At 38.1% G+C, this 25,466-nt stretch overlaps 1 protein-coding gene across 4 annotated transcripts in view; it reads right to left on the reverse strand.

The window, feature by feature from the left end:
- Positions 1-119: 119 nt before the first annotated feature.
- The window catches only part of LOC140142058 (phospholipase ABHD3-like), a 46,687-nt gene continuing 21,340 nt past the window's right edge, over positions 120-25,466 (reverse strand). For 3 of the 4 annotated variants that reach the window (XM_072163996.1, XM_072163994.1, XM_072163995.1), the window contains exons 2-10: positions 21,319-21,501; positions 20,437-20,612; positions 17,437-17,555; positions 10,282-10,388; positions 9,819-9,931; positions 8,734-8,910; positions 7,801-7,855; positions 2,858-3,023; positions 120-1,876 (exon numbers count right to left, since the gene is read on the reverse strand). In XM_072163996.1, coding sequence (XP_072020097.1) covers positions 1,683-1,876; positions 2,858-3,023; positions 7,801-7,855; positions 8,734-8,910; positions 9,819-9,931; positions 10,282-10,388; positions 17,437-17,555; positions 20,437-20,612; positions 21,319-21,426 — 1,215 coding nt within the window. In that variant the 5' untranslated portion in view covers positions 21,427-21,501 and the 3' untranslated portion in view covers positions 120-1,682. Of the gene's footprint in view, positions 1,877-2,857; positions 3,024-5,673; positions 5,777-7,800; positions 7,856-8,733; positions 8,911-9,818; positions 9,932-10,281; positions 10,389-17,436; positions 17,556-20,436; positions 20,613-21,318; positions 21,502-25,466 lie in introns of all 4 variants that reach the window. The other variant, XM_072163997.1, reaches the window with a different exon arrangement.

Here is a 25,466-nt window from a genome sequence, read left to right on the forward strand (position 1 = left end):
ATGATGACCAACTTGAACTTTTGTAGTTTTTCAGTTTCATTTTCAGTTAATATTTATTTGTACATATAGGCCCTTGGCCCTTTGCACTACAAATATAATAATAATAATAATAAAATAATAAAACGGCATTTATCCACGCTTTCTGAATACTCAGATTCCTCAAAGCGCGCCACGGGTCGATATGCTGCCAAGCCCCAAAGGGCAGCGCAAGTTGACCTCAACGCTGAGTGTGACAGACAACAGGCCCGGGCTGATCCCCTGCTCTTTACATAAAGGCCTGCAACTTTTACATATCCAGATATTGCTCTTCTGGTACATGGGACCCCATTACATAAAGGAAGACATATATTACATATATTACATATAAGGAAGACATATAAATAACATGGAGACATAATTACATATACAATTCGATCATTTCACCAATTTCAATCATTGCACGTAGTTTTTAAACTGTAGAAGTTATCAGTGCTACAGGTACGTACATCCATTGGTTACCTTGTTGGAAAAAGTAACTCACGTTCCCGTTTCATACGATACCATTTTAATTTCAGTTCGCAAGGTATGAACATTTAGATATAGACAGTGCCTGACTTGGCTTAGTTCAAACTCCATTTTCTCTGCCTTTCAATTCATTTGCAAAAATTCACGGATTTTCTAAATTCCCATAGTTATTTTCAAGTTTCTCACTCGGCACTCATTCGGTGTTATAGGAATGGTTGAATATATGCATAATTTTTGTTGAAGCTAAAAGTAAGACATTTGACTAGTACTATTTTAGGCTTCCAATTACAAACATACCGTATTCCATGTTGTTTCAACATGATGGTATAGAAACTGCAGATCAAGTTACACATCAAGTTACATTATTCGAAGCAAGGGAGAACTCAAATACAAAAAGGACACAGCAAATAGAATGAAAAATTACAAAATTCATAACGTGTTTTTTTTAGGTTTCAATCCAAAACTAGGCCAACTTCTGCTATCTTGGTCGACTTACATAAAATGTGATACATAATTGTGGCTTTTTCTTACGAAAATGACATGCATTAGGTACCGTACATCCATTAGTAACCTGGTTGGAAAACATGTAAATTATATTACCGTTTCCTGCTTATGATTATTTTTACTGCGATACCATTAACATTGTATCAACCAGAATGAGAGCACAGGCCGCGCATGCAATAAAGTCACTACAGGTCTGACTTTGTCTTAGTTCAAGTTCTGTGGGTTTTTTTTTTCTCTGTCTGTCACTTCATTTTTAAATTTAGAAAAATTTCTATGTTGTTACAGTTCTTCAGTCACTCATTCCCCCCCCCCCCATTCAAGTTTTTATGCAAATTAGCCAATCGAACTTCAATCTACACTTCTCATTAGTCAGTCAGCGGGTGTGATTTAGCTTGTAAGCGCTAACTTTAATTAGTTCTTGCATGTCGTCTATCACACGGTAGAGGATATGGTCCGAGAAATTCCATAGACTATTGGGGCTTTTGCCCAGCATAATTTTTTCAATTTAAATTAACTTCATTTTTGAAAACTTACAGTCCATTATCGTGTTCGATAAGTACACTTGTTTGGAAGACATTAATGTAGATTTGAGCATTCTGTTTCGTGAATCACACACTGCAAATTAGAAGACACTGTAAAGGCACATCGGTTGAAGTAACTTAAGGAAGCGTCGGCTATCTTTCAAATTCATTGACACGATTATTCTGTTCGTCATTTTTAAATATTGCATTAACATATTGCGAAAACACTTTGCACATATATCCTGACTGAGTCGGCAAAACACCCTCCATAAAACCGCAGTGGCCTCCGTGAGACGTCAACACTAGAATGACATTTTCTTCCTTTCTCATTTCTTCGATGGGGATTGCTGAAAGTTGAAATAAAATATTTGTTAATCAGATGTAAATGTATTAACTTTGGGATAATAGTGGATGAAAGCTGGAGCGCGTGGGGAATTATAATCAACCACAGGATACCATGTTATATTCAATAGGTGCCTTAAAATATACTTCATCTTCAGATCGTGGCCAATACGATATACCTCATTCTTCCAAACAGCATATATACCAAATGATCGAAATTTTACTTGCTATGAGTTCTTACCATTAATCATCTTAGGCAAATGGGCTGTACCAGGCTGTTTTATGCCACTCGACCTTGCCCCATTTAAGTCACAAATTGCCCCATTTACCTGATTAATCCCAATATCATACTGGTCATTTTAGTATAGAACCCTAATGAGGTCACTATAATCTACTTGGCGAAACATAATCGTGAAATAATGGACAAGATTGACAGACGAACTGGTATTATATTACTTGTTATTATTACCTTGCAATGTAACTTTTTCGCATTACTATTTGCACCTAGTATACCTATGCATAATCTGACAAAATTAATACTATGCGCTTTCCATACATTTCAAGTTTATTTTGTTATATTAAACGTTTATGAGGTACATTAATTTATCCAACAACTATGGTCTGTTGATATGACCTGGCATCCGGCAGGAGAGGATGTTACATATTTCTTGTATCTGATACCTTGCCTGGGTTTACAACCAAGGGCTTTTGCTCATGTTGCTACGAATCATATATACATAGGAGAGACAGGAAGATTTCTCAAAATCCATTGAGCATAGGCGGCCTAGCTCAACCTCTCAGGGTCTACGATCCAGTTCAAACGTCACAAGTCAAGAGTCTCCAAATTAATCTACGAACTGAATCATTCTGCTGCAGAAGGTTGCCGCTTTAACAACCGGAATTTTCAGGTGAGCAAGTTTGTATGTGATGTGAACAAAAGTTCAATCCGTTTTGTTACTATTATAAAATATTAAAGAGTTACTTACAGCTAAGCGGAGTAAATGGGTCGTCAGCCGCATTCATGAATAGCGTAGGTATTTTGATTTTGTGCATAAGTCCAGTTAGATTGCAATCCCTGTAGTATTGTTTCCAATCCTTGTAACCAAACGTCGGTACGATAAGGCGAGTGTGAAATTGACGAACGGTTCGAGCCTGGACGGATTGAATCGTACATGTAGAGATCAAAATTATTTTTAAAGGAAATGGGTAAGTAAATGTTAATTAAACTGACAGTCTCTCGTCTACTGAAAGGAAAAGCATGTGCGAAAACATTTCTATTATAATGAAGGCATACACGGTGATGATCATGATTAGATCAGGGTTGGTTTTACCACAGTGATAGATGGGCCCGGGCTCTAGATCCATAGGGGCCAAAAATATGAGAGGATTAAAAAATTAAATCAAAAAGAAATAATAAAAATACAAAAAAGATGGAAAGTAGACAATTTAGTGAAACATTTGTTGTATTAGATTCATCTGGATTGTCAATATTAACTGTTTGATGGGAATTCATACTTCTATCAAATCCATTTTTGATGACATATCTTGGTACAGTCTCATGCTGCTACGCAGCACTTCGTCAGACTGGCAACCTTCCTGCTTCTACTTTCCTGAAGTTGCTGCCGCAACCATGTCGTAGGTTGGAAAGACGCGAATATTAGATCACGGAAGACCAACAGGAACAAAAGACTGATTAAAGAGGCAATTTATCTTTCAATAAACTTCAGGATGGAAGCAGAAGCAGGGTTGCCAGTCTGATAAAGTGCATGAAACTGTAACAAGATATGCCGTCGCAAAATGGATTTGATAGTATGAATTCCCATCAAACAGTTAGTGAAGCTTTGTTTTGGAATGAGGCTACTGGGATAGGTATATTATATTATATTCTATTACCCCCACGACCCATAATTCAAAATCGCGCACTGTGATTTGTTGAAACGCGTCACGTGAAAGACCATTAATTAGCAATAAAGTGGCCAGGGCAACGAACTTTATGTTCTTCTTGCATCACAGCGCACAGCAAAGCGCGATGCAGTATATTAGCGCCGTTACGCATTCTACGCAAAGCATTACGCTTGGTTACGCGTTCTGCAATACTCGCTATCACTTATTCTGGTTTCATACTACCCTGCCGCTTGCCGCTAAGCGGCGTGGCGCACGCGCATTGCAGACAAACGGACACAATAAAGGCTTGTCATTGGTTGAAACGCCCTGCCGCTTGCCGCAGCGGCAAGCGGCAGGAAAGCATGCTGGAGGCTTTATGCTTTGGCTACGCGCAGGCGCTCCACCTTGAGGTAAACAACTTGAAATATTTGGGCAAAAATGAGATATTTTCTTTTTAAATCGCACTATTTTGTGGTAATAGAATAGAAATAAAGGGTGTAGCATTATCCTTTACACGCAAATAATGTGTCCTCAGCAGTAAAAACGTTTAAATAATGGGTCCGGCTGCGCCTCACCCATTATTTACGTTTTTACTGCCTCGGACACATTATTTGCGTGTAAAGGGTACTGCATTACCCTTAATGTAAAGGATACTGCATTACCCTTTATTTATTACCCTTATTATATTATATTATATTATATTATATTATATTATATTATATTATATATTACATTATATTATATAAGATTATATATTCAGATACCCTTACATTTCAGTCTGGCCCATATCAAGGCCCGAAAAGGGTAATCCGGCCATGTGTAGATCCTTATCCCACACTTATTTGTTTATGTTGCCATAAATTCAAAAAGCATCACCTCGAAAGTTGAGGTTTATTAAAAAAAAATAGCAGCGAAATCTGTGGTAAGACTGTGCTAGGCTGTTCACGGTTTTACTTCTATAGAGGCGCCCACCTAATTTCAAAAACCGCTCTATTGTAAGATTTAAACCTATGCAATGTTGTCAGTGGTTAAATTGCACTTAGCTGTTTGCGGTGTTTTAAATTTCATATGCTAATTTTACTTGGGGCACCCACGTAATTCCAAATCAATGAATTTTATCGGACGAGAGTTAACACGAGCGGGCGGTCAGTGGTAGGACTTCACTGTGGCTTTTAGGAATAGTTGCGATTTTAAAAACTTTAGTTTTATTGAAGAAATGTTACAACTATCAATGACAGTGGCGTAGCGTCATATGGCACGGAGGAGGGGGAACGTGCCCCCATCGATCTGAAATTGTAAAATATCCCATAGAAAATTGCCGAAAAACGGCTTGTGCCCCCAAATCAGATCCGGTGCCCCCCATCATGGTCGGTTCCCCCACCCCTACCCCCACCCCCAATGTGATGGCCTACGCTACGACACTGAATTCAGTGACTATGCTGTGTCATTTAAAAGCCACGCTGTGTCGTTTGAGCACTTTTGAAATTTAGGAATATGTTCCCCACCCCTACCCCCCCCACCACCACCAATGTGATGGCCCACTCTACGACACTGAATTCAGTGACTATGCTGTGTCATTTAAAAGCCACCCTGTGTCATTTGAGCACTTTTGAAATTTAGGAATAGGTCACACTCGAATATAAGTTTATTCGTTGAGAAGTCCTACTTTTACTAGCATGCGTTTTCCAATTATGAAGATATTTGATGTCGTGTCATGTTTTAACTATTATCTACATTAACAATTGAAGTCGAACGATCTCTTTGTATTCAGAATGCAATTCGATATGTCTGATGTGCTCTTATGCTCCACAAAAAATACTGTCGAAACGCTCATAATGCTCATTCCAGATCCCTTAACAGATCACAATATTATAGACTAAAATAACAATATTTGTTTGACAAAGGAAGTAGTTTTTACTTGCTAATATTTCATCCATCTCGTCAAAGGCCTTCGTCAGATCTGAACATCTGATCCACTTTAGGGAAACCGGCTTCAGACTGTGTGTAGTCTCTTTTCCAGTCTTCAAAATGGGTCATATGTGCGATATTTGAAATACAAATACAAATTTCATTACAAATGAAGGACCCATGAAATTAATAGAAAATGCGACGTGTGCTATTTAAAATAATGCGGATTGAGGGAGGAGTATTTCTTTTCAATCTGATGTTTTATTGAAAGAGAATTCAGTATATTAGGCAAAAGTTTATACATGATAATATTGTATGTCCCCATCTTTGTGAACTAAGATTTTTATCACATAGTTGTCGATAGATAAAGAGGGCGCCTGACTGCCATTTTATGGCAGTAATGGGGGCGGGTCGAATGCGATCGCTATAATGAAAGACAAAGATAAAGACAATTTATCGCGTCTGGCGTCATCTGTCAATCAAACTCGAGCACGGTTTGTTTACAAGTGTCGTGATGATGACTTGCTGAACGCGGATTTATAACCGGGCGCCGTATTGTTAATTCTGCACCTTGAAACATGCAAACCATCTCAAAAGTTAGGACTTTATAGTAGGAAACTTTCTTAACCGAAGGTACCATGTCCACAATGCCTAGAAAAGCTGCTTTTTGCCTTGTAAAAGTACGTAAATTTTCGCCATTTGCTGCTATTCCTTTTCTCCGATCAGCACCAGATAGATCGGTCTTCCTTTTACGCACTGATTAACCTGTGTAACCCAATCAAGGATCGTAATTGACAGTGACATCAGACGCGATAAATTGTTTTATCTCTGTCTTTAATTATAATTTCAACGTCACCATTAGATTATCACTTAATCATAAAATCATCACAAACAAATCTAAATGTGTTATCTATTATTGTCAATACAAGATTATGTTATTCTCAAATCGTTGGAGCATGTAGATATGAATGTGTAAAGATGTGGTCCTGTGCCACAAACTCGCACGGCTGTTTGATGTATATAGAAATGGCTTCATTATTAACTAAATGCAAACTATAGATGTCGCTATTAAAACAGCTGGAATAGGTGAAACATGCAACACGGACATTTTATAAACATATTTTATCAAACAATAAAAGGAATTATTTGTATTAAAAGCTTGAAAGGGTAATTTCCAGTAACTAAATAGCGCCACCAATTTTGGCATTAATACATACATTTTATATCCAAAAAAGCTTTAAAAAAATTTGTAAAAGAGGGGAAATTAAAGTTGAGAACGACTCAAAAGCATCTGTACACATATATCACTTTTAGCTGTTTAAGCCTAAAATTTGGTTATACATGATGTTCTGTTTGAAAAACTAATAAATGATCCCATCAAACAACCGTGCTCGGGTATCTTGTGTTACATAGTAAAAAACACGTCTCATTTGAAGGGGTTTATCCTCCTGAGCATTTTGACACCTTTTTTTTTTTTTTTTTATGGAAATCGGTTAAAAAATGAGAGAGTGCGGGCAAAAACAATAAGTATGGGATATTTAAGCCCAGGATTTAAGCCCACCTCTTTTTCCACATTTACAATCATTCTGAGCAAGTATTAGTCTTTAAGTTACCTTCTGTATTTATTTACTTGGTTTAGATGTCTGGGAGTTCATTTATTTATTTTTTAACTAGATTCAATTTTTAATGGGGGTTTTAGATCAAATTTACGATATGAATCCCTCCCCCTAATCCACCTCCCCCTAATCCACAACCACCCTTGGCACATTTCATGCCAAACGTCATAAGAAATTAATTAAAAAATATTTTAAAACAGGAAAAAAACATGAGTAATATAGAATAAGTTCAATTTATGACCTAATTTAATCTTCTAAGTGAAGGAATACTCAAGAGGCAGTGTTTTGAAATCCAAGCTGCACATCAAAATATAACAAAACCACCTTTTTGGTTACCCCAGTATATGACACAGGATCATGTATATATTTTTATTGCATAGTACGATATAAAAGCAGCTGTCTTATTTTGTACATTAGTACGTTTTAAGATCTCGATGTACAGGTTAGGTAACAATTCCTAAGGCGACTGGGATGGCGGCAGCCATATTGTTTGTTTGTTTATTGTTTGTCTGTTATCTTACCTGTAAAATACTGTTCACATCTAAGTTTTTATGAGTACGTAGAATATCTTGATTCCTGGAGAAGAAAATCAAAATAGGAAAACTTCAAACATGAAACATTAAATAACATCTGGCATTGGACTCTATTAATGAAAGGATCTCATAAATTTAGCACTTTTAAAATAAAAATATCGGGGTTGTTTTATCATAAGATAAAGTAGACATAATACGTGACCGTAAACCACGAATGAGCCTAAATTGTATTCTGAGTTACAGTGTAAAACGTGCATGAAGGTCGTATTCATAGGTACCTCAAGCTGGTGCTATTATGTATCTCATTATTTTTGATGGCGCTAGTCAAACACCTTTTAAACCAATCAATAAATCCTATTGTTGAAGAAGATAATAAGCTTCTTCCTATGTCTATAGAATTCTAAAATAGCTCTACTCTTTGTTTGCTTTGGCTCAATCTTTTTCAATTGGTGGGCTACAAAGCATTGTATTTTGTCTAGGTATGTATAACCAACATTCCTGAACCTCGTTGACATTCCTGAACCTCGTTCCTGAACCTCGTTCCTGAACCTCGTTGGACGTACATTCCTGAACCTCGTTGACATTCCTGAACGTCGTGGACATTCCTGAACCTCGTTGACTTGGGGATGATTTGAAATGACCGCTAATTATGACAGTTTGATATTTATGACAGCAATGTTGGAAGAAAATATACACAAAATCTGCGCGCATTTGCACATTTTGGCCCAGAAAGGTATTTGCATGGTCAATGACACCCAAGTTTCATCGTTCCACACACAATGACCCCCATTTTCTTGGAGCCCACACTGAATTACCCCCTAGTCGACAAAAATCCATACCGACCGACCGACGTCATTGTCATATTCATATTCGAATGCCCCCCCCGGCATTAGTGGATGATCACTCATTTCATTTACTCACGGTAGTAGCATATCGTAGTGAAGATCTCTTATGAGCGTTTGATTGAACAATAACACATTCGGAAAAGTCTCTAGATTCTTTGTGGACGCGAACATCTCATAAAGCACGGACACTATCATAGCACCATTAAGCTGACAATCTTTACCGTAATCTGCTAAGTAATGAAATAGGTTTAATCTGCAAAAAAAGACGCAACATTTAATTTAAGCAAACACATGGCATGTATGGAGGCCTCTATTGACATTAAGCATAAGAATCAAATGTGGCTAGCCACATGCTATTTCTAAAATGGGATATTATTAAAATTGGAGTATTCATTTTGCCATCGAATAAGGCACCAGAAACAAATATGTTCGATCTTTGGGTCGACCGTCGATGCTGCTTCGATGCTTCTTTTTAATGACAAACAATTGAAGCAAGTGGAAATCGTGTTAATTGATAAAGCGATTAAAAAACTTTTTTGTAGGACTCTGAAATTTGAAATCCATAGCTAAATAGTAACGTGAGCATTATCATGATTATCGATGCACTACACGAATATGCAAAGAAATATGCAACGAAAAAAAACTGACTTCACTGATCCAGACCATACGCAGCTTCCCCTTAAACAGATGCCCTGTAAGAGCTTGTAAGAAAGAATTAAAAACTGGGAAAAGCTCGCGTTTGATGATAGCAATAACAGGTTTGTTTTTTTATCATGGATGAAAATACCGCAATTTATGCTAACATTAATAACCGGATTTCGCTTTGAAATTTGTGATCCGCTCTGACAAAACCAAGAACAAGTCGTATTTATGACATTTCATGACTTGAATGAAAATGTGAGCACTAGACAATAAATTAATACCAAAATTTACCAAATATTAGTTTCCTGCCTCACACAGGGATTAGGGCTTATCAAAGTTCAACTGTTATGTTTGATAGTCCACTTAGTCACACAGTGAAATACTATGAAAATCAAGAATTCCAAAATATCACTTTTTTATGGTAATACCATCTTTAAAGGCCTTTAACTCAAAAACATGTCTGGCGACTTGTTCCGGGTTTTGTTGGAGCTGGTCAAGTTTGTACTATTCACTTCTTACCCTCCAGCAGATGCACCCAGAGCGAACAGTGGAGCATTTGGATAATCCTTCCGTATATGTTGTACCACGGTCCGAAAATCCTCTGTGTTTTTTGGGCAAAATGTACGCGGTGTCTAAAAGACACAAAAACCGATGTTAAAACTAGGAGCAAGAAGTCCTTAAGTAATTTTATATAAATATTTTTATACATATAATGTTAATTAAGTTTTTCCATAGCGGTCTTGTTTTTTTTGTTTTTTAATTTAATACAGTTCCCAGGAGGGTGTATTCCGAGTACATCGCAAGAACAATTTATTATGTTTTCAAAAAATGCGTGCCAAGAACTTTTGGCCATTATTTACTTGGTCTATTTACTCCGCCTGCAAATTCATTCAAGCATTTGATATTGTTGTTATCAAATTATATGAGTATGAAAATATATGAGCATTATTGCATCAATCTATATACAAATTGTGACACATACCTTAAGACGACAACCTCCAAGTCCCCTATTATTGAACACGACTGATCTGTAGCCTAACTTTTGAACCAATTCAAAAAAATGAACAGAATATACTTCACCACTGGAGCCTTGATGTGAGGAAAAAAATATATAGCAAATTAACAATATCTGATTCTAAAACTACTTTTTTACTATTACATTTAAAAATGTCGGTTGTGAAGAGATATTCAGTGCATAAGGGTAGTGTAATAATTATTTTTACCCCGGGGTAGTGAAACATAGGGGCAAGCATTTTGGCAGGTCGAGGGGGGGCAACCGATTTTGCCAGGTCGAAAGGGGAGGCAAGCGATTTTTGGCACAGATATTTTGGGTACCGTTTCTATATTACGCCGTAAAGGTGCAGGAAAACGTTAGAAACATGTTCAAATATGCAAAATTCCTTCTAGCTGCGCTCACATTATATGAATAAACAATTTATAGTTTTAAATTTGGAGTTCCCCAAGGAAAGGGTGTAAAGAGGGGTGGGGGCAAACATTTTTTGCCACGGCCAAAGAATGGGGTGGGGCGAGGGAATTTTGGCACAACCATTTTGAGAATTCACCACCCCGGAGTACACATAATAATTGTTGCACAACCGTGACCCATAAGGTGTTACGGTATCGAGTACGATGTTTATGATATCGCCCATGCCCATATTGTATACTATTCATGTAAGGTAACACGTAATAAAGTTTACATGGAGGCACGAGGTGGTTAATTTTCATCAAAAAAGCAGCAAATGTTTGAGGAAATTTCGGTATTGCAGCACAAAATGCCGGACGGGAACGAAGCTGGGGATAGGGCAGCGGTCTTCGATGCGGTAAAGATGATCGGTGGTGTCAAACCGCCAGCGCAGCCCACTATTTCTTACGGGACCATTAACGATTGAAAACTGTGGAAGCAGGCGTGGGACAATTATGTAATCGTTTCACGACTCAACGAGGTAGTTGCATACTTGGGCTGCAGCCATTGCGTGGGCGTGTATCTTGTCAACAAATGGGTTTGATAACTGTGAACCATGATCAGTTTGACAGTTCAGTTTCAGCAGTACAGGCACCAGAACTGAGACATGAAGACAATAAATTATGCAAGCGTCGCAATGAAAGCAAGAGTCCTGAAAGAACTTTGAAAAGCAAGTAATCGCGCAAGTTCCACCAGAAGAGCCAGCACAATGGGTTAGTCAGCTTGTTGTTGTGGAAAGAAGAACGGTAACCTACGCGTATACATTGACACAGAAAGTTGGATTTCAGCAACGCATTCTGGCAGTTAAGTGGAAGCTAGTGGATTACGAATCGTCGCTGTTGAAATGCTTCAACTCGCCCTTTGACAGGTATGTCGCTGCCTCCCATTTGGTCTCTGCATATCATCAGAAATCTTTTAATGTCGCCTGCACGCTGCACTAGAGAGATTACCAGAAGTAATCTGTGTGGCAGATGACATTGATGTATATGGTACAGGTGATGATGATGAAAGCGCAATCAAGAACCACGATACAAATCTTCAGAGCGGCAAAGGTCTCGGTGCCGCATTGCTGCAAAACGAACGCCCCATCGCCAGCTGCGCAATTACGGATACTGAAACCAGATATGCCTCCACCGAGAAGGAAATGCTGTCGTTTTCGCTCTCGAACACTTTCATCAGTATACCTTTGGTCGCCACACCAGAGTCATTAGTGGCCATAAACCCTTGGAAGTCATCGTCAAGAAGCCTCTTGTAAAAGCTCCCAAGGCATGATGTTACGCTTGCAAAAATATGACTTTGATATCCAATACTGCAAAGGAAAGCTCATGTACTTAGCATATACCCACGCACATGCAGTTGGATCGCAGACTCCAGTTGGCAATGACTTTGAGGATGTCAACATGGTGACATACTTACCCATTCGCGAAGGGCGTCTGGAACAGATACGCATAGAGACCGAAAGCGACGAAGCGCGGAGATGCTCAAGCAAACCATTATCAAGGGTTGGCCAGAGAATTGCGATACTCTACCAGAATAGCTGACACCATACTTCAGCTACAGCGAAGAACTTGTTGTGCAAGATAGTTTGGTGTTCAAAGGCAACAGAGTCGTCATACCGCAGAAGCTATGAAGCTGAAACTACACTCTTCGCATCTGGGTGTTGACGGTTGTCTGCGTTGCGCACGCGAATGCATCTTCTGGCCGGGCTTGTCCAGCGAAATCAAGCAGTACGTCGCAACTTGCGATATTTGTCGCACATAATGAGAGTAGCCAGCAGAAACAAACTCGCATGAATCACGAAACACCATCCAGACCATGGGAACATAGTGCAGTTACGTCCACGGTAAATTCACCGTGACCTTTCCAGCCATAAACCCGCTTAGTCAAATTAAACCGAGATATGCAGTACTAAACCATTATAGTAATCGATTGTCCAATGCAAATTTATTACCACGTGATAATATTAATCCAATGAGCGATCGAATTGTCCGCTACGGTTGACTAATACAATCGATAATGACGCTATGTACGAGCGGAGCTCCACTGACTGAGTTTTGGGGTATTTTTCACTGGTTTGCTATCATTTACTCATCAAGGCGGTCCCCGTTATTATAAGGACTATGCTAATAAAAAGATTGACATGTAGAAAATAAACCATACTTGATTGACAGAAAGTACTAAATTTGTACCTATTACGGTTTCGTGGCACCCATCTTCCAAACGTGACCAAGTCAGGGCGGCCCGGTGAAGCAAAATGTGCATTGGATCAACACGGGAGTTTGGATAAGATGTAGATTTCCTTTCTCATACAAATGTATGGTCCCCCGTTATTAAAGCATGTACCGGGTTAAAAATTCAGATATTTTGAAAAGAATAAGTAATTGAAACATTGAGGAAGTAATAAGATCATAACTGTTATACTCTTTGATATATGACGCTAATTAGTTCATCTCCTATACCTACAGCACAGCGCTACCAGTACGGGTCAATTACCTATTGTGAGTGCCCCTGTGTTGTGTAGATACATGTAGTTAACAATACCTGCATGATGACGTGATGGTACTGATCTATTTTCATGGAATGGAAATGTCTCCGGGGAAATGACTTTCTGGTAACTGTTGACCCTCTAACTGACATCTCAAGTAGCACAGTAGTCAAGAAAGAAACTCAAAGGGACTTTTACCAGATATGGATTTTTTTAGTGACCAATACCCCATAAGGAGTGACATAGTGACATAAGCCAAGAACTTATATAGGCACCTAGGCACTATAAAAGACAACTTCATTGGCCAATCAGTGGTTCACAGTAGCTTAGGAACAACATGAGTGAAGGGGTACAGTAACTTAAGCATCAGACACATGAAATGAGATGCTTATGCACTCTGCTCTTGAGGGATGGTGCGCCGATGTCAGTTACGTCTCCGACTACTCCATCTGGTAGGCTATTCTAAACGTAGTGTGGATGAAGGTCCTGCCAGTAGATATGGTTCTAGAAGTTGGTACTTTGAGAGTACGGCAAGGCATGGACATGCTGGAGCGGGTAACTCTTCTGACTGACACAAATGGCTTTGGTAGAAGTGCCTTCAGACCTGGTGGCCACAAGCTGGTGTGCATTTTGTAGAGGACTCGACTGGTGATGCAGCAAGTTGATGTCTTTGATGGAGAAATATGATGTTCAGCTCTGTAATCGATTCCTCTTCACTCACACCTATGATTCGAAGGGCATTTTTCTTTCTTTTTTTTTTTTGAAGCAGCGCCCGCAGGCTTCCCTATTTAATTTCACCGAAATGACTTGCATACGATAGGTGATATGCCTCAACATTTGTTGATACACCATTCAAAATACATACGATAATCGAGCTCAAATGAGATCGAAAATTGTAGGTTAAGCGCATGCACATTCTGTATTTATAATGAGTTTGTTTTGTATGGCAGTACATGACTGAGAAAGAGATTAAACAGTTGGTCTTTTTGACAGTCATTTGTCATGGGTTTGTTTTACATATGTCAGTAACTGACTGAGAAAGAGATTACATGAGAGTGAAACCCCATAATGCATTGCGAGTCAAGCATACCCAGCGACTGAGCAACAGCTGTTACGTCATCATTTTTATGTTGATCGTCAGCATGGTCAGTTGATATAAACAGTCTGATCTCTCACAACTCCCGTATTTTGCGTGTGAGTATAGGTCTAGATGTAGTTCACACAGTATTCAGTGGAATAAACGAATTGGAGTCGGCAATAATGTGGTCATGCATGTTAGCGATTGAGCGCCAAATAAACTTGTTCTGCATAAAATGTTGTCAATTAGGAAACAAATGCCTTGGATATCGATTGGCAAAGCATTCTTCAATCTTCGGATGATTGATGTATAGGGGTGCTCATGACGGGGCTCATGAGGTTGAAAATGTGATTTTATCGTGCCGCCAGTTAATGTCATGTCATGATTATACTTTGATAGAGGACGGGAGTAAAAAACTTTGATTAAAAAGTGTTATAAACACAAGGAAAAGCAATGTTATCGGAAATATTCAATTATTCTCATGATACACGATACACGATACGTGTGGGGGGTGTCTCCCTGGTTGGAGGTATACGGGGATATGCCACGGTTTTAGGGTACCGTACCTTTTCAGCGATTTTCAGCAATAATCCTAGAGTGGTGGCGCTGGCACTCATCCAAGATAGTGAGGCGTATTCCATCACACTGCGAACTTGGGCCTTGTAAACGGTTGTTCTGCCTCTTACATCAAGATTGTTTGCAACTCTCCTCAGAGCGCCCAGCTTCTGACCTGCTCTGGATGAGACGTTGGAGATGTGCTTTGTCTAGGTTAGCTTGCTGTCAACTGTGACTTCCAGAATCCCCAGCTCCTCCTTCTCAGCCAGTTTGGTGGTACCAAACAGAAGATCTAGCTTGGTTGGATTCCTCTTTCTTGATATTGCCATAGCCATACATTTTGATGGCTCGAAGGCCACCTTCCATCTGTCTGCCCAGATCCTGATTCTCTCTAGGTCTCTGTTTAGACAAGTAGTAACTGCTTCAGGGTTGTCTTTAGATGTAATCTCGCAGAACAAGGTGGAATCATCTGCGTAGAGGTAAAGCTGGTTTCCACACTCATCACACAGGTCATCAATGAAGGCAGAGAATAAAAGTGGGCCCAATATTGACCCCTGGGGAACTGATGCATTGATGGAGGAAGTACTTGATGACTGGCCAGATAGGACAACTTTGATGGAACGATCTGTCAGGTAGCTCCTAATCCAGGTTAGTGGTTTACCGGATACTTCTTTTGCCATGAGTTTCGAGCAAAGGCCATTATGCTACACCTGGTGAAAAATGGTGAAGATGTCAGCTGTGCTGTGGTGTGGCCTAAATCCAAACTGTCTATCTGAAATCACTTGGTTTCCAAGGAGGTACTTCTGAAGTTGATTCTGTATAACAGCCTCCATGACCTTGCTGATGATGCAGAGCAGAGAGATGGGGTGATACATAGATTGATTAGACTTCGAATCTCTCTTGTGAATAGGGATGACAGATGCAGTCTTCCATTGACTTGGGAAAACTCCCTTGGAGAAGCAAAGCTCAAACAGCAGGCTGGGTGGTCTTGCGAGTTCTGCGCTGTATTCCTTCCGGACTCTTGCTGGGATTTCGTCAGGACTAGTAGCTTTATCTGGTTGCAGATTCCTGAGAAGCTTCCTAACATGTTTGACCTTGAAGGCTATATTTTCCATTGAGCAATTTGCTGAATGCTTTGTCTTTGATGTAGTGTAGATATGACGGCTATTCTTAAGCACTGGTATATCAACTCTGGATGCCCAAGTCAAGTGGTCAGTGACAATGGCCCGCAGTACATAGCAGACACTTTCAGGAAATTCGCACACGATTGGGACTTTGAACATTTAACTTCTTCCCCAGGCAACAGCCAAACCAAAGGCAAAGCTGAAGCGGATCTTGACCAAGTCTGCAAAAGCAGGAACTGACCAGTATCTTGCTCTCCTCGATCACCGAAATACGTCTTCGCAAGGTCTTGCAAACAAGCCCCGCACTACGTCTGATGAACTGTCGTACGCAAACGCTATTGGCAACGTCTGCCAATCGCCTGCAGCCAAGAGTTGAGAATGAGAAAGACAATACCAAGCAAAAAACAAACAAGCTGAACATTTCAATAAATCAGCACTTGAAACCCTTGGCAACAGGTAACGTTGTCCGTATGAAGCCATTAGTACGCGCGGCAACAGGACCTGGTAGAAAGCAGTTGTCTTGACGAAACATCATACCTATTAGAAACAGAGAAAGGGAGCTACAGGCGCAATGGAGTGCATCTTCGCAAAACGCAAGAAAATCCGCCTCTAGTCATGCCCAAACCGCCACTGGATATTATTAAATGGATTGAAGAAGGATTGACTTGCGCAATCGGCTGTTTATATTATCTATTAGAGCTTTATAGAGAAACATGGGGCCTATGAAGTTTTAGCAACATTGTTCTCAGCCAACGTATACATGCTAACGCCCACCCCATTCAAATCATCCTATTTTATTTAGTTGTTATTAATATTTTCTTGTTTTAGTTGAGTCGATCAATCATAGTAGTTTGGTGAAGTGGATAATATTGTTTTAAAGACCCATTCAGTGATCTCAGTTCAAGTGTTAAAAAATTAAAATTGTTTATAAATTGCTTAAAATGAAGGATAAGTCCTTCAAATTGTCATTTGATATTTTTGAAATGAAAAATTGGGCAAAAAACGAAGGAAACAGCCGTATTGACGGAGTTGAATCCCCATTCAAATTACAGATTACATGTAAATGCCTTATTTTGTCTTTAATACCCGGCTTTCAGCTGAACCACTAGTAGGCTATGTTAGCACATCGATGACAATGACAGAGGTACCAAAATCTGATTTTGGTCGTCCAGCCAGGAGATGGTCGTCCAGCCAAATTTTCGCCACATTGTCGTCTGACGATCGCCTAAGCGTGAAACTCGGAGTAACGACTTCTATTCTAGAAGGTCTAAACTGTGAATTTTTATACGATCTCCCTTCTTGGGATTGAGCACTCTATTCAAAATATAGTCTTACTATGAATACATGTTGTAAATAAATAAATAAATAAATAAATAAATAAATAAACGAATGATTTTTTGATCATTTGACCTTTTTTCCTAAAATCAACTTACCCGATAGACCAGGCACAATAATTACGGTGGGTCTTTCGTCTCTCAAGTGTAAACTTTTCTTATCATTATCGACCCAATCTAGACAGATTTCACCGCCGTCTGGGGTTACCAACACATCCCTTAAACATCGAGATAAAAAGTATGGAAAAATAAAAGTGATAATAAGGGTTAAAAGTCATTTGTTATCACATTAATGAAGTTACACGATTCCATTTAGTGTTTTTAGTTCTGGAATGGCAGAAAAAAAGAACCTTCGAGGGTTTTTCGCATTTTCATAAACTCTTTTCTCAGAAGTTTTAGGACAGACATGAACCATATTGTGTATGAACAGGTGTCATGATGGATGCAATTTCGCTAGAGTAATGTTATTACATTATATTACATTCACTCCAGCAAAAACCTTGGTAAAATATGACAATTTGTTTAAGGAGACTATAGCGTAATGAACTGTAATTAAAAACGTCTTCCCCATGATGGTTAATATGCGAGGAAGGCAGCTTTGCACATTAAAAAACGGCCATATTGGTCATTGTCCCTGATTCTGAATAGTTGTTTATTATGTCATTGTTATTAAACATAGCAAAAACATTTTTTTTATTTATTGTGAGATTTTGATGTAGTTTTATATAATATTAGATAAAGTTATATCAACAAATTCAACATTGAGTTATACCAAGTATGCAGTACTTCTGATGATATACAAATTGTTTAAGGTTCTGTATATGCATACAGGCTTTATAAAAATGATTGCGACCCATCAGTATTGATGGTTGTTGGAAAGTCTGTTTCTTCCCAATGCCTATAAGGATCTTCTTGAATTGCCCATTATTTATAACTATTTATACCAAAAAATAGTGCGATTTAAAGAGAAAATATCATTTTTGGCACAAATATTTTAAGCTGTTTACTTCAAGGTGGAGCGCGTACGCGTAAGTGACAGCGCGTATCGCGGAAATAATGCACGCGTAACCAAGCGTAATGCGGTGCGTAGAATGTGTTACGGCGCTTTACCCATTATTGCAGAATAATGGGCTCTCACGTGACATGTTTTAACAAATCACAGTGCCCGATTTTGAATAATGGGTCGTAAGTGTAATAGAAAATACAAATTACCTTATTATCCTTTACACACAAATAATGTGTCCTCGGCAGTAAAAACGTTAAAATAATGGGTGAGGCTGCGCCTCACCCATTATTTACGTTTTACTGCCTCGGACATTATTTGGGTGTAAAGATAGCGCATTACCATTTATTTCTTAATTTTATGACCGTTTATCAAAACATTAATCAAGAAATTACGTTGATCCTTTGTTGCATTTTGATGTGGCAGTCACGTTCACATCACTGCAAACTGATGGGTAGGCCTACCAATCATTTTGATACAGCCTGTAATAATGTTAACACAGTCAAAACTTCTTTTGAGGAGAATTTGCATTCCAATATCTAAAAATGAAAATGTGACTTTGCAGCCCTTTTGTGGTGGACGGTCACAAATGATTAAGGTGGTATTGGAGCATTTTCAGAAATTAGGAAATGCTTTGTTTATAACTGTTTGGAACCAGGCCAATTTACACTGATTTCAATGGGGCAAATTAGGTATTCATGCGGCCATATCTCGGGCCCTCATGATCCGATTCCCACCAAATTTGGACTGTGGATGTTTTTCATCATGCTCCACCGATATATTGTATTCAAAACGCTGAAATGCAAAAAATGTTTCCTGTGACGACATCACTTCGGTACGCTATAGTGAAGCTGCCACCTAATTTGCATATATACACATTTAATGAGCTAAATTGCATACATGCTACTTAATTATGCAAATTAGGGCGGCTAGCTCATTAATTATGCATACATTATCTGGGAGTCATTAGAAACACAAGTTTGAAACCAATATTATATTAAATACAATGTTATGAGCATTGAATTTTAGCAAAATATTAGCAAAATTACGTATTAATGAGCACTTTCAAGTCATATTAGCTCATTAACTGTATTGATTATCGTTAAAACAATACAATACATTATATAAGACATTTAAAATGTATGTATATATTATGAAAATCGTATGTCCGATTAGCTTTAAACAAAAGGCATATGTTCTATGCCCTACGTCATTAATATGTTTATAAAACAAAATGCCTCCAATACCAACTTAAACTAATCGTAAGTCAAACCTCTTGCGTCCATTTTAGTGATAGCAATAGACCTTTTCGGTAAATCCCATAAGCCTTTGTTAGTACACCTGGGATGTCGTCATTCGTCGTCACGCTAACTTGCAATGCGCAGTAACGATGTTCGATAACATAAGGCCGTATAAAATTAATGTTTTGGTTCTCGTCCAGAGGATTTTCATGAATTGATGAGGAGGGAGGTTTTTTTTTTTTTTTTTCAATGTAAAATTAGCATTGTCAGTAGTTTTCGGTCTTCTCCAACAGTGCTCGAGGAAACGATGAGGCCCTTTTTTTTTTTTTTTTCAAATGTGAGATTCTGAGGATAAACCCCTACAGTACCACAAAAGACTTGGAAGTGATGCTTGTTCTCTAATAAACTTATTTATATGTATGAAGATTTCATAAATCATTCCAAAGTCTAAAAAAAGTGAAAAATCTATAAAAAAAAATCTGACAAATCCCAGAAATTGAGGAGGGAGGGGACGAGAACCAAAATATTAATTTTACACGGCCTAACGGATGTGCATCGGCGCAGATTGGCGTACCGTCAAATGACGACATATCGGGTGTACTCGCAAAGGCAGATGGGATTTACCGAAAAGGTCAATTTCAACCCATCATCTTTGAAGTCCTTTTTTCTCAAAAGCAGGTCTGCCGACAAATCGAGATGTGTAGGATAAGTTTTGATATCATGGTATAGCTTTTGCGGGAAAAAAAGCAGGTATGGTGAAACATTAAACGTGTTAAAATCTCCTTGCAAAGATGAGACCAGGCCGGGACTTTATTTTTTTATTAAAAGGAGTTAACTACTTTACACTACTCGTACCTCCTATACGTCCAGTTCACGGATATCCTCACGGTTTTATTTGTTACACCTTTAAGAAGTGTCTGAAACTTGCCGTTTAAACACCAGAATAGAGGCCAATAATCTTCATTGAGGACGGGTAAATTGGTATCGATGAAATCTCGAAGTCGTGGATTACCGCAGATGATTAAAGGTTTCTGAAAGACGAAATCAGTGCCATTTAAAAACACGTCCAAACCCCGCGGGGGGGGGGGGGCACCCAACTTTAGAAGTGACGGGGATGTACCTACCGGGGGCGCGAAGTAGGGGCCTATCAGGTACAAAACGTTATTTAAAAAGGGGGTCATTGGGTACAAACAAAATAAAAAAGGGGGTTATTGGGTATAATACTTTGAAAAAAGAGGGTCATTTGGTATAAGATTTTTAAAAAGGAGTCATCGGGTAGAAAAATTTTGAAAAAATGGAGCAAATTCTTGTTTCAAATTTTCCAAATTTCCAATACAAATTTGTTGAAATAAGAGAATGTGAAAGTTTCGGCATTATTTTGTGGCATTTTGATGCTGCATTCTAGAAAAAAAAAGGGGTCATTGGGGTACCCGCAACTAAAAAAGGGGGTCATCGGGTATGACTTTAAAAAAGGGGGTCATCGGGTATAGGCGACTTCAAAAGAGGGGGCCTATTGACAGGCACATACCGTCACTTCCAAAGTTGAGTGCCCCCCCCCCCCCCGGGTCCAAACTTATTAAAACTCCGATGTTTACTTACTCACTCGATCCCCCCTTACTTAATACCCAACCGCCCAGCCACCTTCATCCCCCTCCCCTTCACTCATTCACGCCATTATGCGCCTTGATAAATGTTGAACCGGTTATTGCCCTCGTTTCAATTTGTTATTTTTCTTACTTTGACAACGAAAGTGATGTAATATATTACATAGACGAGACCAATTCCTAATGCAACCCAAGCCTGGTTCAAATCAGATATGTATCGAGTTGAGTCGAGGTCTGCCATTCCCGTATAATGTTGGAGTCATTTATTCGTTAGCAGCTGGACTTGTACGTAGGAAAGCGATTCTAATATTCAATTCTGTAACAGATAAAAACGAATAAATATCCCAGCATACACAAAAACGTAAAATGTCGGGTTATACAGGGTGAGTAAAAAAAAAGTGCAATAGAGCAAAGAATCGATATTTATATAAGAACCAAGTTGAACTTTCCCATTATTGAAAGTTTTATATATGCCACACTCAATAGTCACCTTCTGTGAATAAATGAGGTGACTCGCTACTGCCGTTTATTTTGTGTGAGTCCTTTTACCCAATTTCATTATTTGTCCACGAGGTACCATGTATTTTGAATAAGAGCACACAATGCACGAGCTCTGAAACTTACTTTAACTTAAATAAGGTTGATTTTTGCGTTACTTTATTTTTTTCTGTTCAAACAAACTTTCTAAAATTACTTTAAGTCCTTCATACCTCACTCGACTCCAACTCCAGTTTTTTTAATCTCAATATGTCCAACTTACTTGATATTTTGTAATTCATTCCACTTCAATTTGCGCGCATTTCATTTGAAAAACCCGCCTACAAATTTATATGTTTTTGATAGAGAATAAACATCGTTAAAGTAAAGGGAAAATGAAAATAACATCAAATAATGTTTCTTCTCCTTAAACAAGACCAAGGACAATAACACTTTGGGTGCTTCAATTTTTTTAATGCCAATGAGGTTAAGAAAATGGCAGTTGTTCCAAATCTACCTTACACAGAGTGGGCTGACATTCAAATTTTAGATGTCTCTTGGACAAACATAAAAATTGGGTATCACTATAAAATGTGTCATAAAAACAAAACGGTAAATGCTAATTCTTAATTTTTCACACATGATCTCTAATGGATTTGTTATGTATAAAAAAATTTAAAACATAAAAGATTCAACTCGGTTCTTAAATAAAAATGGATTCTTTTCTCTATTGCACTTTTTTTCACTCACCCTGTATAAAGGTCATGAAAATGTTTTTAAAACGTTTTGTATAAAAACACACTGCAACAATAGTTTTAAAATGTTTTCAAAATTGTATTGTAATTTATTTTTTCCAAACATTTTTTGCCAAATATTTTGCCAACACTTAAATAACATTATGTTAAAATATTTGCAATAGGTTATCAAAAACTGTTTTAACGTTATCAAACAAAGACTCAAGACATCTTGGAAACAGCCAAACACCGGAAATGGAATTGGGTAGGGCATATCAGTAGAAGAATAGACAACAGATGGACTACAGCAATTACTGTATGGAGACCGATGGTGGGAAACAGAAACCGGGGAAGACAGTGCAAGAGATGGAGAGATGAGAAGCTATGAGATATGACCAATACAGGGTAACAGTAAATTGGTTCAGCAAAGCGAGAAATAGAGCTACCCGGCGGAAACATGCTGAGGCTTTCGTCCAGCAGTGGACCGACAATGGCTGATGATGATGATTATTATTTATTGTTTTCTGTTCTATTTTATATCAAAACCCATAAAATCAACATAAAATTGATTGTAAGATTAAGATATACTCAACATTCTGAATTTTCACATGAAATTAGGTACGTTATTTATGATAAGAAAAGAGGTACCGCTAGAATGTACCTCATTTCTTAACATATATAATGAACCTCTTGTCTTGAATCACTGAAATTTCAGTGAAGTAATTGGATTCCTTGCCCCTATAATACATGTATACATAAACTTAATTATTAGTCAGAGGTGTAGTACCACCTTAACTATTTATAACTTACACTGTTGTTCATACCGCAGAATAGTTCTTTACCTTGTCGGAACAGAATCAAAATACATATATTTGACCAGTTTGTTGCATGCTGTTGCTGCATGCATGTCTAGATTTTGACACAAATACCCATTGTCGACAATCACTGTAACTTTAAATCATAACCCTAGACAATAACCTGGATAACAATTCAATAATTCAATTTCACAATTAATTACGAACCTTTCGAATTGATCCGTTGCAAATTAGTGGAAGATCTTCCCTAAAAAAAAAAAAAAAACATGACCCACACATATCTCTATACGAGTACTACCATGACTACTAGTAATCCAAACAAAAATTGTTGATACACTGAAATCACGGGGTGTTCCAAAATCTGGTTGCAGAAGGCCACGAGCAGCAGTCCATTGTAGGTCTTTTGCGTGTTGCGGTCAACGATGATATATAATTTGTACAAATCAATAAAGCCATGCATGGTTAATCAAAAAATGATTTGCCCGTGACCTCAAGCTCAGTATACTTTCCTTCATAAAGCCAAGTTTTGTAGTATATTATAGGCTTACCATATAATAAAGCTTAATAATAAAATAAAGCCATACATGGTTACATCAAACAAAAATGATTTGCCCGTTTATATCGGTGATATAAACGTGTTGGAGTGTTTACTGATAATTTTTATCACAAAAAATACTTCTATAAACGTGTTAAGGTGTTAATCGTATGCAATGCCTCTTATACTTTTATTAAGTGTTATCAGTTGCTGTTTTACAGTGTACAGGCTGAGTCAAAAAGAAGTAAACTCTTATTTGAAGGGCTGTAACTAGAGATCTGTAAAGAATCTGCTGAAAATGAAAATATTATTGGAAAGAGTAAATTCTACACGTCTACATAAAAAAAATTGTTGCAATTGCTTACAGCAAAGTAAAGTTATACTCATTTGAATACAACCACCCATTTTTGTAGCTGCACACGGCCAATTGATTTTCATCCATTTCAATTTCGAATCAACAAAGTACTAACAGGATTTATTGTTTAATTGACAACTATTGCTTTTAATTAATTACAAAATTAATTGTCAAAAAGTGCAATAAATTACTTGGTTTTACCAGAATTGTCGCGGGAAGTAAGAACTCCTATGTTCTACTCAAACTTTATCAGTCGCTCATTTTGCCAATATTAGATTACTGCTCGCCTGTTTGGAATGTTTACAAGAAATGTAATATTGATAAATTGGAACAAATACAGCATCGTGCTACTAGGTCAATTCTTTGTCAACGTAGGGGGATCAATCATATGAGGACAGACTCAGAACTCTAAATCTCACAACTTTGAAAACTAGAAGGACTTATTTGTCTGTTTCATTCGCTTGTCCATGTCTTACTAATGCCAACCCGGGGGGCACTCAACACAAATGACCATACGGGTATGCTCCCCGGAAAGACCCCCCTTTTGGGTTTCGCAGCTCCGAAAGACCCCTATATTTGACCAAAATAACGCTCCGAAAGACCCTTGATTTTGATAATTTCAGCTATAAAAACCCCAAAATTGCTCATTCCTCATATTTCTTATTTTTTCAGGCGATTTTCAACCAAAAAGCCAAGAAAGACCCTTGATTTTGAATGCCAATCCCTTTCTTTTTTCCAGGTGGTGTGTTAATACGAGACATGAAGCTTTGATTTTTAAACAATCAATCACTCCTAAAACAGATGCTTACAAAAACTGTCTTTTAGTTAATTTCCCAGTGTTATGGTCTTCAATTCCATCCGATGTCAGAGACTCATATCTCACCTGTAACAAGTCACGGTCTACTTTTAAATCTCAACTCAAATCTCACTATATGGAGCATGATGATTAATTTGTATTGATGCCTTTTTGTATTTTTTTCCAATATGATTTGTATGTGTGTGGTCTGCTGAGTTAGGAGCGCTGCGCCTTGTGGTGACAGTGCTCTTTTGTGCTTTCAGTGTTCCCCGGCAGCTCAGTAGACCCAATTTGTTGTTTTGTCTCAATTTTGTTGTTAATTGCCAGATGAATAAAATAAAAAATAAATAAATAAAATAAACGGCGTCCCCAGGATGAAGTCCATGACGGTACTGTAGTTTGTAGGGATACCAATTATTCAAGTCTTTTCGAACGATCTGGCAGAAGCTTGACTGGGAAATGTTGGGTAAAGGATTGCGTCTTGAGCTGATCTTTGGGTCTTGCTGTAACGCATGTCTAACTCTAGCAATCTTCACCTGTGATCTAGCAGTTCGTGGTCTGCATGAAGC

This window comes from Amphiura filiformis, chromosome 20, assembly GCF_039555335.1.
Source record: "Amphiura filiformis chromosome 20, Afil_fr2py, whole genome shotgun sequence".
NCBI classification, from domain to species: Eukaryota; Metazoa; Echinodermata; class Ophiuroidea; order Amphilepidida; family Amphiuridae; genus Amphiura; species Amphiura filiformis.